At 43.7% G+C, this 14689-nt stretch overlaps 1 protein-coding gene across 2 annotated transcripts; it reads right to left on the bottom strand.

The window, feature by feature from the left end:
- Positions 1-4433: 4433 nt before the first annotated feature.
- Positions 4434-10427, bottom strand: adcyap1b (adenylate cyclase activating polypeptide 1b). Of its 2 annotated transcripts, XM_084006980.1 has the most exons (5): positions 10274-10427; positions 9778-9882; positions 8716-8850; positions 8229-8333; positions 4434-7604 (listed from the first exon to the last, which is right to left on the bottom strand). In XM_084006980.1, the coding sequence occupies exons 2-5, from the start codon at positions 9879-9881 to the stop codon at positions 7421-7423; spliced, it is 528 nt and encodes a 175-aa protein (XP_083863106.1). In that variant the 5' UTR covers position 9882; positions 10274-10427; the 3' UTR covers positions 4434-7420. The 2 variants fall into 2 exon arrangements, with proteins under 2 accessions (XP_083863106.1, XP_083863107.1); XM_084006981.1 differs by lacking the exon at positions 8229-8333.
- Between the last annotated feature and the right edge of the window lie 4262 nt (positions 10428-14689).

Genomic DNA, 14689 nt, shown 5'->3' with positions numbered 1-14689 from the left:
ATCCCTGATGGGAAGATGCGTGTAGGAGGGGAGCCCTCCATCACAAGGGATGAGAAGAAGAAAAGGATGCGGATGCTGTAACCCAGAGAGCGCATGGTGTTGCTCACAGGTGTGAATGAAGAGCCTGGGATGGTTTCCTCTCCTCCCTGTGTTTCCCATTCGCACCTCACTCTTCTTTATCACACAGCCTCACTTCTGTCAGAGCTGCCGCAGACATTTCCCAAAGAGTTAGGGTGTCGCTCTGTGACAGGCGGAGAGCCCTTTTTGTTTTGAATACGTGTGAAAAGACGGGGAAAGGCTTACACCTGCTTTGTGCCTCTGGCTTTCAAAGCGAACGCTTTACCCTTTTGGTGTTCATGCGAGGTTCGGGGATAACGCAATTCTCGAGGATCTCCGTGTGCCAACGCTTGCGAGTGTGAGAAGTTTGTAAGAGGGGAGAAGATGCGTTTTACAAAGGTGGTGCAAGGATGTTGAAACAATGAACTTTCCCCATAAGGAACATAAGATGTTGAGATTGTATTAAATACTCTTCTCCTATGTTTTATCGCCACATTAAAGCAACTCGTATCACGTTCGTTAAGAGGAAGGAAGTGAGATAACATAACCACATGCTGCGTGTCGGCGTATAAATCTGACTCTCCTGAGCTCAGAACCCACGAAGCCTGTCTCTCTCTCTCCCTCTACTCTCTAATGTTCTCCATTCATTAACACTCATCTCATTCAGGAAACCCGTCACAACTTTAGAGAAGCGAGGGTGAATGATGTGGAAAGGAGTGCTACAGTGGATGTCTGCAGGGGGAAGGAGTAATAGGGCTGTCATTTTCCCCCCTTTTCCTTTAAGAGGCAAGAGAGAGAGACGGGGAGGAGAAAAAAAGAGCATGTTTCGTCTCACTAATCTCTCACTGAGTTTTCACACCTACTGCTCCGGCGTGATACATTATTCAGTGTTTGCACAGCCTCGCCCCAATCAAAGCTGACTGAGTGTATGAGCTGCAGGCAATAATCAAAGACAAAAAATTATGTTCAAGCTGCCAGATATCCGATTGTTCACCTCAAACCGAAATCTGAAGGGTCAACACGTGTGAACCTTGGGATGCTGTCGTGCGTGACCCGATATTTGAGGACACGCCACACTCGAATAGGACACCTGCCGCGGCCCGCCCGCAACGCCGTCGCTCGCCGCAGACATTTTGAGAAGCTCACGGGACACAACGGCTCTCTGTTCGTGGGGAAACACACTGGGAGAAGACGGCTTTAAAGACGTTTGATGTTACGCAACACAGAGCCACGAGCTCTCTGGGTTTTCCCGGTTAAGTACCACTGACTGCAGGGAATGGGAGTTCTGAAGAGAGAAAAATTGTATGCTGACAAATTAGAGTTTGCACTGGCATCCTTGTCATAATGGAGGGAAAATCCTGCAAATACTATTATTTAACCGAAGCTGCCGCTGAAAATCTAGACCGGCAAACAGAAGCAAACTTGCACTGAAATACATGAAACCCTAACATAAAAAGTAATGACACTCTAGAGAGGAAATACTTCAACTAAGATTACTTTATTTCTTACACAGAATCATTAAAGATGCTTGAATCAATATTTTATTTTTACAATGGATTGTGGAATGGAATCTCTGCAGCCCTATACTGAGCTTTTTAGCAGTAGCATGCAGCCGTTTTCATCAAGAAAGCTTATAAACCCACCGTACTCTGCTCAGCACCAAACAGCAGACAGACAGTTAGTGACTCGCTGGTGAACTAAGCGGAGCATTTAGTTAAAGAGCCAGATACAAACAGCTGAAAAGTGAGGGCATTTTTGGATTTCAATTCCATGACTTCAAATAAATGGTAATGTCGTTCTTTTCCGGGTGCACGTCTTGGAGACGCGTAGAATAGCTGAGAATATGACATCTCAGATGGTCATATAGCCTCATGATAAACGATCGCCCTGGATACCCATGATTACCCAAGCAGCACAGGTAAAGTGTTTTCCTCTAAGCCAGAAGCTGCTGTTGATCAGTGGTCCATGTCTGCAAACCCTCGCCCACATCTCCTATTCCAGCCCACCCCTGTCTCTTCTGTCTCTCTCTCTCCTGCTCGCTGCTCCCAGAGGGCCTGCTGTTCACCGCAGAGTGCCTCCTGCTTAATGGTTGATGTGACAGAGCCTGCCACAAGATGCGATTTAAGGGAGAGGGAGGACTGGGGGGCTTCGGGGCTGCCACGGTCGTAGGTTTCATTGCAGCCATGATCAGACCCCCACCACCCCACACGAAAAAAAAACCCCTGACCACCGAATGATTCATGAACAGGGTGAGGTGTGTGAGATTGCGTCATTGCTGTTGGCTGGGCCTCTCTTGTGAGCGTTATGTATTCTTAACCCGGACACGCAAGAGAGAAGCCGTGGGGCCGGTGTTTGTGTTGTAGGTGAATAAACACACAAGTGAAGGGAAAATGCTAATCATACAAGCAATAAATCAGTATTACACATGCATGCACACTCCTGGTTTCACACGCACAAAGAGAGATGGGTGTGGCTGTTGTTGCTCGGTGGGTGGGGGTGGGAGGTGCAGCATGGGTATCCCCTTTGGAAAAGCCCTGAACACGACCTCCCCCTTCCCCCTTATACATGATTAAGACATGTCCAGAGGCATTGTGGGCCAGAGGAAGTGTTTTTGTAAGCTCCGTGCAGCGTGACCAGGCTGTTTTGGCTGCTAGGATCGTCTCGTTTTTCCCTCCAAAAAAGCCCGCCAGCGAAACAAGCCAGGGACACCACTCTGTTGAAAAATTAAGAGCAATTGCTGAGCAGCTTGAGGACATTATGGAGAGTTAAGGAGTGGACGGATGCCTGCCGTAAAGGAGCAATGATGCACAGGGCTATGAGGGAGGAGGAGCCATCTTTTATTGATTCAGACATTAATGCACATAATGTACGAGTTGGCTCCAGGTGGCCCCTCGCGTGAGGCCTACTGCTGCATAAACAAATTGGGGCATTTGTGGATATCTCCATATCCACTTGTGGGCATATCGGGGGGTGAATATCAAATCCAGTGAGTTTGTTTCTTTGCTCGCTCCATGCATCTGAGAATCACTGCTTGTCAAGAGGACCGAAGCTTGCTTCTTTTCTTGACAGCTGAAGAGGAAAAAAAAGTGGATGGGATGGATAAATAAAGGATGAAGACGTATATCGCACAGGTAGCTCAAACCCTGAGAATCGACAATCTGTCAGCCTTTTCATAACCGACGGGGCAACCTCCCATCCATCGGCGTCCTCGGAGGAAGAAGAGACAGAGATGCGTGTCCGTTTCTTGTGGCTAATTCATTTTGGTTGAATTTCATTAATCACATTTACAACCTGTGCTGGACTGTGCCAGCTTCTGTCGGTGATACCAAGTATCTGCGAGAAGCAAGCGGTGTGTTTCCTCTGTTCTGCAGGACGTGTGTGTGTCTGTGTGTGTGTGTGTGGTGTAAACCCCAGCTTGCTCGAGGTCTGCCTTTTGTTGAGCACACAACACATACCTCACTCCCTTTCCACACACACACACAAACACGCTTGACACATGCGTATACATAAGCGTGTCCCTTTGTGGCCCGTTGCCATGCAACATTTCTCTGATTGGGTTAGTTGAGCTCTGGTGCATGTGCACATATATACACACACACACACGCACACACACACACACTCCTGCTGGTTGATGAGGATCAGATCACACAGGCACGCTGCTTTGCCACACCCATCCTCCTCTCCCACGGGACGCAGCTGCACTTCCAAGGCCGGGGATGGAGTGAAGGGGGGGAGAGACGCGGCGCTGTTCCTGGAGGAGGGAAGCTCTCTGCAGCTCAGTTCAGGGTCGTAGCTTATCTTGACGATCTCCCCGGAGATGCCAGACAGGTCTTGGAGTTTGAGTTACAGGTGCATTTGTTGAGGTGCATTCAACCTTTTTCTCCATTTTTTTTTTTAAATCACCTTAAAACGCCTCACTTTGCTTTGTTGTTAAAATTAGGTGTGCATCCCTTCTGCCGATAGATTGTGAGAGCAGTTCTGCACAATGCACCGGTGCTTCAAATTGGCTCGTTTTCCGGCTTCAGAGAGATAAATTTAACTTGATATGACTTCAGGTCGACGTAGCCCACTAGAGAACGGCGGAGTTGTTGCTGTGCTTGCTGGAGGATGTTTTCACTTTATTTTATTCGGTAATGTGACTTGAGCTTTGTGCTCGTTTCAGGAGGGGATCTCAATCGGTGGCCCCTTGATGAACACGTCAACTCCAATTTTAAAGGTAGATTTCAGCTTAACTCTGATTTCAAACATAAGACTGTAGCCGAGATGTGTGAGGCGGCTTTAACTCCCTACTGTTGCTGTGCTGCTGTTTCACAGCACATGATGTATCATCTTAAAAAGTTATGTATTTCAAAAGATTAGACATTTATTAGAAAATGTTGTTGTTTACAAAAATTTATTCATACAAATCTTACAACACTTTCATAACATTTAGAAACGTAAAACCCCATATAAGGACTCCTGTGTGTATAACGATGCCACTTGTACTAAGGTTCACTTTCAAAACACATTGTTTTCAGATAGATAAGAGATTAAACATTGAAGTAAGGCGTTTGGCGCTTTCAGAAATATCAACAACAGGCAGTTTCCATGATCTGAACAACATCTCTGTCATGTTCTGGAACCCTTTTATTCTAAATAGTGTTGCACATAGTTGTAAAATAATGTTTGGGGCTATTTTTCTGATTCATAAGTTACCAACCAATATCAAAGTAATCAACAACACCTCATAATCAACAGTAACAAACACTGGTCATTGTTCACAACTCTCACAGACACTGAACACCCCAAACTCATGCACACACACACAAACACACACATTGCCTGATCCATCAACATATACATTCTGCTCTTTTTTTATATATGTATATATATTTTTATGCTCAATAAATCATTGGCCATGCTTTTAAAAGAAAGCCTAATTCTACTACTACTACTACTCTTGGGGCAGACTAAGCTGAGCGATTCAACAGAGTAAAAGGACGTTTCGATGTAAGCTAATGGACTGCAGCATTGTAGGGCCACTGAAATTGCCATCTGTCATTTGTGGCGAATTTTTCATATATTTTTTTTCTCACGTCAAAGCAAGGCACCAAAGCCAAAAGCTGTTTCCACCTTCGCATGCACGTTCATTCACTCATTCACACAAACAAACATTAAATGCACGCTCACTCATACACATAAATGCGCAAACATCTACACACACACACACACACACATTCACACAAAGCCTATAGGATAAAAACCGAATTGATGAAGGAATATATTGATAGTTTCTTAGGGGGGGGGCACAGGCCACTGATTTGATTGCAGGGGTGCATAAAGCTGCATTTGCATAATATTGAATAAATCCATAAGAATTTCTCCCTAATAAAAGTCAGTGGGAAGATCCCTCTTTGGAGGGCTGAATGTCATTCACCTCCATTCTATAGTGCGATAGGGAAACTGAGAACGGCCTTGTTCACTATACGTTTAATCCTTCTGCTGATACCAGCGTGAAGGGTATTTAACATCTGACATTTCTATCATACTCGTTGACCCCGCTGTGAAGGTGAAGAGAGGCGGCAGCGCTCTCTCGCCCCGTCTTTGTCTCTGTATCCAGGTGTGACAACCTCTCCCAGGCCTGTGGGCGCTGTAGCCCGTCTATATGTGACTTTCTCTCTCACACATCTCTTTGTCTCCTCTCTTCCTCTCCATGCATACCACTCTCACTCTCTCACACCTATCACTCTCCTCATCTCGTCATCGCATCCTCGCTGCGCAAACCTCGGCAGACATCTCACATACTATAGATCAGCTTCGTCTTCACAACGAATCACAGCACTGTCAAAATCAACTACTTAGCATGGCGATCTAGAAGCAAAACAATCTCTAAGAAAAAAACGCTACCAGCACAAAGGCAATCAGCAAAGAGGGGGTCCAGTGTCTTGTCTTATGATATCCACAATGACAGCAGCAGGGGAGGTAAAAGAATTCAACAAGTCGGTGCAGTACCACTTCACACCACCGCTAGCCCTCCTTGTTCACATATCCAACACATCTGAGGGGGGGTGCGGTGCTAAAATAGGCTAAGCACAGCCCACCTATCCAAATAGCACAATCCAAAGAAGCACGATGGCATGCAGTTTCTATAAGCAAAATCAGCAAGGTGTTTCCACATGCACCAATAAATAAGAAACCAGAGTTAAATATTCCTAACTGTCACTTGTAACTGCTACCTCATCTCCACCTCTGCTTCCAAAAAAAAAAAGAAAAAAAAAGAAAGAAAAGAAAGAAATGCTTCATTTCCTGCCTCTTGTTCTGGGTCCATCTGAATGTGTGTCGTGCTGCCCAAATACAACCAACAGTCGAAGCACATTCTTCAACATAATTCTGTTGACTGAACACAGACAACATTGAGATGAATATGTGCACTGTGTAATGTCTCTACTGTACATCACACACACACACACACACAGACAGACAGACATGGAACATTCTTTACACAGTCCTATCGAGCACGATTCATCTCCCCACAGTAAATGACTCTGAGGCAAGTGAGCAAGCAGTGTTTGCCGCATACGGTGAACATCAACTTGAGTGCTTCCGTTATCTTGAGTGAAGGCAACAGTGCCCTGCAGTTAAATTTCTGCTCAAAAGAGGCTCGGGTTTTTACCACCAGTTACATGAATGGCGCTGTAAAGTCAATTAGTTTGGCCATCCAAATTAGAGGCTGTTCTAGCCACGTGAATCCCCCTGGAGGGGCAGCGAGCTATACAAACCCACAGAGGAGGAGGAGGAGGGGGAGGAGGAGGAGGAGGAGGAGGGCGGGACAAGGGCAGCATCTATCACTTAGGATAAGCCAGATATGCCTCACATAGCATGCTCACTGCTTCTTTGGGCCCGTTTGGAAAAACAAACAACACTAAAAAAATAGAACGTTGGTTACAAAAATAAGTATAACATTCAATACTTTGATTGTCTTTTTAAAATCTATTTATTTTCTGCATATGTAGATGACCTTTAAAAGATTTCAAGCGCATAATGTTGAAGGTGCACAATTATCTTTCTTTTTTTTTTTCTCTCCCCCCAATTTCTTCTTCTTCATCTTCTTTTTTTTTTTGTTGTCATTTTGTTTTGTTTTTCAACATCTTAACACGAAAATAAAATATTGGTCCACAACTGTGCGGTATCAAGTGCTTTTGTACAAAAAAGGAAAAGGAAAAAAAACGATATTATTATTAAAATATTCATTTTAATGGCTTTACTTCATACATAAATACATGTTGAAAGAACACAGGCGCAATCCACTGGTTGGTCAGATATATCTGAATGACTGGATGTATATATATGTACACAGGAGGGCAGTTTGGCCGCTTTAACGACGCTACAAATAGGCAAGTCGGCGTCCTTTGTTCCTAACTCTCTGTCTGTACCTTCTTCCCAGAACCGCTGCCAGGTATTTCTGCACCGCCATCTGCTTTCTATAGCGACTGTAGCTGTCGGTGAAGATCCCATCTGAATGTCTTTTGGATAAGGGCTCCGACTCTTCCTCCATGCTGTTGTCATCACTGAAACAAACAAAACAAACCCCCCCAAAAATAGCATTAGTCAAAGCTGCTGCCTTCCACTCCTTAACACATCTCTTTTTATATTTGACGTATTAGCCTTAATCTCGCAATGATGCAGTTTCCCACAATCATTAATAATTAATATTGTTTTTTGGGGGGAGGGGGGCTTTTATCTTATTTATTTCTTTAATATGGAGCGGCAAGCAAGACTGTAAAAAAGAAACTGATTTTAAGCGTTTTAGAAACGTTATCAATTATTCATGTTCGGCCCATATGCGTATTATGACGCGTGTATTTTTTCCAGATTGGGGAAAACCACGTCGATTTATGGATTAATTACACATAAATCGAAGTGTATTTTTAGTCTCAGAAAGCTGACCGTCGTTGTGAAGGGGAGGCCAGTGATCGTGAACGCGCTGCACGCCACAACAAAAACAATCCAAATGAAAATGACCAGACGTTTTCGTATACATAGATTAATAGAGAGAGGGGGATAGGTAAGACATGAAAAGAAAAGACGCACATAAAATGATAGACAGGGATGCAGCAGCCTGGACCTGTGCAGCGGAGGAACATGAACAAAAAGGATGACTGCAGGTGAACGCGTATAAGAAATGCCCTTACCCTGCACGAATTGTCATCAGAGAATGCAGATAATGCCTCGCTGTTAACTGACCCAGGATCTCCCTCAAGGCTCTATCTAATTCTTCCTCAGCATGCCTTTCTGGTCTGAGATGATAAAACGCCAAAACACATAGATCATCAGTGACAAAAAAAAAAAGCGCAGACAAAATGATCAAAAGTAGCCTAAAATGTCCCGCATCCACCCGCAGCACCAATATCACATCAGGTGCAAAGCAATCGGAGCCTCGCAGCCTTTTTTTTTTGCGCAGACTATCCTCCCGTATGCGCCGAGCTTTTTCTTTTTTTTTTAAATCTCGAATATTAACAACATTTTAGGCTACTCGGTATGAAAATTACACTGAACAAATAACATGAGAAACTCCGGGGGAAAAAAACAAAGCAAGCAAACATTATCGCAAAGAAGTCATTAAAAATGGAATCCAGCTCCGGAGGCTTGTTGTGCGATCCGAGAGCAGCATTTATTTACCTCTTCTCTGGCGGGTAGTACAGCGTGTACGCGTCGTCGTTCAGGGACGGTGGGCTTCGTATAGCAATCTGGTCGCTATCGAAGCCCATGTTGGATAATGAATTCCCATCCTCATCGAAGGCGTCGTTTTCAAGTCTGCAAAAAAAAAAAAATAGAAAAAAAACGGGGGAGAGCGTTCATCACAAATTAGATCTGTGCACAAGTGGGACGCAGCAGTGAAAGAATGCCAAAATGTCTGCATCCGTTTCTAAAATAACTGGGGGAGGTTAAACACGTTAGAGACAAGAGAGGAACACCAACACAGAATGCAATACCTCAAGGTGTTTCTCAAATAAAACCATAAAACGAATTATTTCAATTTTGACGCCAAAAAACGTGTTAAATATATGTAGGCCTAGTTTTTTTCCATTCTTTAATATTTTTTCCTTTCCATCGGGAAAATCTGTTTTTTAACTTGCTGCCCTCACCACAGGCAACCTGCTCATTAATTATTTAAGAATCGAAACAATGGCTGTTAGAATGATCACATTTAATGGAGGCGTGCAGACGTTCTCATTATTAAAAGAGCGCCGTAATTAGCAGCGAAATATTAGAATCAATACGAACCACGCCCAAATTATGGATATGCTTTTCACAGGGGAAAAAAATGAATAAATCTTAAATGCATAGAGCTCTCCTATTCGTTTTGCCTCGCCTCTCCTTGGTGACGCCAGTCCACCGTCATCCCAAGGGCTATCAATTGCATTGACTGCACTCTCATTTTTAATAAGGGGAGTTCTGTGAACCGTCCCACCGGACAGATACTTCGACGCAATTTCCATTGTCATTACCCGCACAAGACTTGCATTTGCTTGCCATTAAATTACTCGTGTTTTCCCTTTGTTATTCCCGATTCTGTGATTTAAAATTGCGCGCATGCTTTGTGCGCAATTACGCGCACTTATTTGAAATAAAAGTGCCCGAAATCCGAATCACCAAACGAGATATCACCATTAATGAGAATGCAAAAACCAGTAAATAGGCAAAGCAGCGCGGGTGAGCAGGTGATGGAGGTACACCTACCTAATCTTAGGGTAACTTAGTCCGATAGGTGTGCAGAAGACGCTGTAGTGCATTAAGATTCCGTAGACGAGCAAGATTAGAGTGGCTTTGCTCGAACTGGCCATGCTGTTAGAAAATGAAGGAAACAGACGTTAGCATCAAACAGGTTAGTCACTCTAGAAATAACATGCTGGCTCTTTGTTCAGATGCACACGCTGTGCTACTTCTCTCATCACAAACTACATGGCTGGATCCGACATGCGCCTCTTCAACAGAAACTGCACAGGCAGCGTCTGTTTGCGCAAACAAACTAACAAACAAACGTTTCTGTCTGTTTAATTCAACACATTTTCCTAAAAGTTGAACTGTGGTCTTGACAGCGAATCCTTTGCATGCGGCGCCAAAGTAATAAAAAAACAACAGCTGATCTCCATGCAGTGCAGGAAAAACAAAAAATAATTTCCATTACTTTATCTCGCTCTCCATCAATGCATTTCTCCGCAGATAGAGCACATACCTATAGCAGGGAAGCCGGAGAGCGCTGTGCTGTAGGATGTGATCCGGGCGCGGCTGTGGCAGTGTGTGTGTGTGTGTGTGTGTGTCTATGTGTGTGTGTGTGAGTGAGTGAGAGAGAAAAAAAGAGAGAGAGAGACGCTTTCTTTCTCACGGCACTTCTTCCCTGGCTGAAGCGCCTCCGCCGTCTCCTTATGTTCCCTCCGTGCAGCCGACCTCGCGTTGAGACGCAATCAGAAGCACTCGGACAGCCGCAAACAAAAAGTCGGTGGGAAAGTGCGCCTCGTGTTCGTCTGCATATCGCAGCTCTCAACTTTTGTCCTGTGCTGTGATTGCCTTGGATTTTTATCCATGTATCGTAAGCCTCCCCCCCCCCCCCCTCCTCCCTCCAATATGTCACATTAAGGATGCTATAGACGTCATCAAGTTTGCCTCCCGGAAAAAAAAAAAAAAAAGTACAGTTCCTTCCTCATCGATGCATCCGCCCCCCCCTCCACCACCTCCCTCATAAAATGGAAGTTTGCTTCGAAACTTTCTTCTTTTAAAACAAAACCCAAATGTGTGTGAGTGAACGTGAACGTCGCACATGACAATACGGATCCATGTGTCCCTCAGCGCCACCGCCATGGCTTATTTCCCACGCGTCATCAATACGTCCAATTAGGCTTTTATGGTTATGATAGAGCTGGGAAGTGATCATCTTTGTTGTTGCTGCTGCTGATGGTGCTGCTGGTGGTGGTGGTGTAGGTTTCGTGTGACTGGGCGGTTTTGATGGGGGGGGGGGGGGGGGGGGGTGATCAGACTTCCGCTGACAAAGTCCGAGGCCTCTGGGGAGTCAGGAGCTGTCCAGTCCTGAAAGCAATCGTCTCGAATTGCGGCTTTCTGTATTCAAAGCCACTGATTCTAATCATTCCCAATAATTGTATAGTGGATGTCGAGGCGGTGGCTTTAATGGCCGCAGTGACAACGCCGAGGCCTCGGCCTATCCGTTAGATTGTTGAAATAAACGAGGCACGTAATCTGATTTGAAAGCTGGTGACGCAGGATGCCGGTTCAGAGAGCTATCAGCCTACGTGGCGTGAAGAACGATCCACTTGTTTGGCCAACATTGTTCTGAAATGGTCTGATCGATACTTTAAAACGTACTGTGGCTTAAATCTTTGTCCCCCCTGGTGAAGCCTCGTTCGAACCTCTTCTCTATAATATGGAAGTTATTATTTGATAATAATGCAGGCCAATAAAAATAGCAGTTGAGTCCAAACTTGGCGACGTATAACTGTGAAATTGATGGCGTACAGCAGAGGTGCACGTTGGGAGGCTTTTAATTTGGTATCGTCCTGTGTGGGGCCTCGTTTTAATCACTGACTCTGGGTCACTGCGCCTTCTGATTTAGCTCCGTAAACTCTGAATCAAACCTCGAGCTCACCGACCAATTGAAGAGTTAGCCAACGCGGAGAGGGGGGAGGGGGGGGGGGGGTAGAGAGAGAGAGGGGGAGAGAGGGAGATCCACGTCACCGTTTTGTTTACGCTGACGCGATGTGACGAACAGAGGCAGTCACTGCCGGAGGGGGCCTATCCACAACTTCTTCTTGGCGGGGCGTCATTCCCATGAAGTGCATAACTTAAACCCCGCATGTGTTATAGGGAGAAGAGACTGCCAACAGCCGGCCTGCAACAGCGGGTGAAGGTGCAGCTCAGTAGTCTGAGCGAACGGCGCCATCATGAGGACAAAAAGAGAAACACCAGTGCACACAGAGGGGAGAGATGTGCTCGTCGTGAGGTTACCTGTTGGGTTTTCTCATCACAAGTGCATTTCTGCGTCGTGCACTCAAAGTAATGTAAGTAAAAAAAGCACTAGAAAATTTGAACAAGCTATAAAAGTGTGGGGCAGAACTACTGTTTTCTGTTTCATTTATCATCTTGTATGGAAGATTAAAAAAAATGAAACAAAGAAACAAAGTAGAACACATTATACATTGTGTCTGTGTGTGTGTATATAAATATATATAGGCTACTGTATATACATATACATATATATCAATATATATATATAGATATATATATAGATTTAAATGTTGGGTAATGATACCCGTTGACCGGAGAGGTTGCATGGAGAATAGAATTTTCTAAAAGATTGTGTTTTTGACGTATGTTGGTTCTAATATCATCAGTGCATAAAGATCTACCCGGCTTAACAAGAACAGTGTCATTCGTTGATTTCATTGCCTTCTGTCTCGCAGGTGAAGTGGTTGTTTTTACACTATAATCTGTTGTCTGTTGTCTTTATTTATTTAACCTGTTTTCGTGGCTGAATCACTTTGACATCCCGGATATAGCTTTCAAACAGATATTGAAGACCCATCATGTTTATGTAGGCAGTGCAGTTGGTGACAGTGTGGGCTCCGTACAGTGTTGGAGTTAGATGGGAACCAACGGGAGCTGAGCTCCCCTAGAGTGAGGACTGGCTCCCATGAACGCAGTTAAGGGGGTTCTCTGAAAATACAGCAGCATTATATTTTAATTACAAATAAAGCCATTTCCCCTTCCACATACCGAGTAATATTGACGTTAAAGATATATAACTTGACATGACAAGTAATAAGAGTAGCCTAAATGTGTAGTAAAGCATCGTGAAGGCAGCACTAACTAACTAAATGTCAATAAAGGCACACCTATTTTATTATAGCCTATATTTACTTCCGCATCCATAGTTTTTTTTTTTTTTGAGACCCCCACAGATATAAAATCATAACTTGAACCCTGGCCCCGTGGGAGCTCTGACAGCAGTATGACAGTAGTATGACATACTAAATGCATAAAGCCATGTGGCAAGAAATACATTGAACAAAATGGGCATTGTATTTCACGTTATGTCGTTTGATTTGTTTAAATTGTGGCATTTTAAATCTTCCATAATCCTGTGGTGCCTCAGATTTATCATGTGACCATTTGGAGAGGTCGCGACCCTTAGATGGAAACCCCTGAGGCTACAACTCCACTCGTTCACACTGTCCACCATCTCAAATAATCGACCAATTAGCCTGTGAACTTCGGGCACACAGAACATTTTATTTCAGCATAAATCTTTATTGCTGATTTTAAAGAAATACATATCTGTGATAAAAATGATATTAGATAAGATAATCCCTTGTTACACAGTGGGGACATTTACAGGGTTACAGCAGCAAATAACAAAAACATCAGTAAGTGCAAAATACAATAATAATAATAGACTATGTACACAGTATGAAACAAATTAACAGTTAAAAACAGCTAAAAACAGTTAAAAAAGGTAAAGTGACAGTAGATTACAAACCTATGAATAACCTACCGGTATGTCCTATTTGTGTGTGTGTGTGTGTGTGTGTGTGTGTGTGTGTGTGTGTGTAGTACATCTAGTTTACCACTGGGGCCGCTTTGTTCATGTCTCGGGACACTTGCAGAACCTCCTGCGCACAGTGTACTCAGAGTCAGTAGAGGTCAGCAAATCACTTCAGAATCACTTCACACTAAATCTCAAAAAGATCTCACGCTTGTTGAACCTGCAGTGTTTTTAGTATTGCAATCATATATTGTTTTGTTCACTCAAGTTTAAGGTGAAATCTCAACACGAGCCTCCCGTATCAAAAAACAGCCTCATCCCAGCTTTTTTATTTCCCCTTTAGAAATGTTAAGGACTGTCAAATAGTCTGCCATGCATCGTGTGTTAACTGTAAGCTTAACCTATATTTAATGTTAATATAAGTATGAGGAAATGTGTGGTCTCATTCATCCTTGCATACAACCCAGGGGGCGCCACATCCCTGCACATTGCGAATGAGGTTCAAAGGTTAAACGGCAGAAACTACATATTCTAAATGATACAAAAAATAAATAAATAATATATATATATATATATAAAAGATTTGTTTGAGTGATAGAAATGAGCACTGTTGTATATATTTGGTAGCTACGGAGCCAGAGGGGCGGATTTTGTCCTCAATCCGAGCCAGGGATGTCGGCCATATTGGGCACAAGGGAAAACCATTCAATAGGTGACGATGTGACGTTCAAGCGTCATCGAAAATAAATGGACATGGCACGATTAATTTAGATGAACGGACCAGCGGAGCAAGAAAAAAGGCTATTTTTAAAGTGTTATTGAATTACCTCACAAAGTTTTCTTTTCAAAACTTGCTTGCAAGTCGTAGGGACAATGTTCTTGTTCCCTGCTACTTCATTATAGTAGTACAAGTACCAATGTCCAGTAATCAGTCTGTTGACTGGGAACAATTACCAAATATTTGTATTTGTATATTTGTGTAACGGTCTAGAAAAAAGAACATTATATTCTATATATATATACGGTATATATATCTTCTCCAATGAGTTCAATTGCTTTCCCCCTCTGTTTTACTACTGTTTGTTGGATATCTTTGTG

This window comes from Eutrigla gurnardus (assembly GCF_963514095.1).
Source record: "Eutrigla gurnardus genome assembly, chromosome: 4".
NCBI classification, from domain to species: Eukaryota; Metazoa; Chordata; class Actinopteri; order Perciformes; family Triglidae; genus Eutrigla; species Eutrigla gurnardus.
The sequence above is the reverse complement of the archived record's forward strand: the minus strand, read 5'-3'. Positions and strand labels throughout refer to the sequence as shown.

Excerpts from the sequence above, each read along its gene's own strand:
- adcyap1b (XM_084006980.1), bottom strand. The coding sequence starts at position 9,881 with ATGGCCAGTTCGAGCAAAGCCACTCTAATCTTGCTCGTCTACGGAATC. Across the intron at positions 8,334-8,715 it reads TACTACCCGCCAGAGAAGAG|ACCAGAAAGGCATGCTGAGG; the intron begins GTAAATAAATGC and ends TTATCATCTCAG. Across the intron at positions 7,605-8,228 it reads CTGATGACAATTCGTGCAGG|TGATGACAACAGCATGGAGG; the intron begins GTAAGGGCATTT and ends TGTTTGTTTCAG.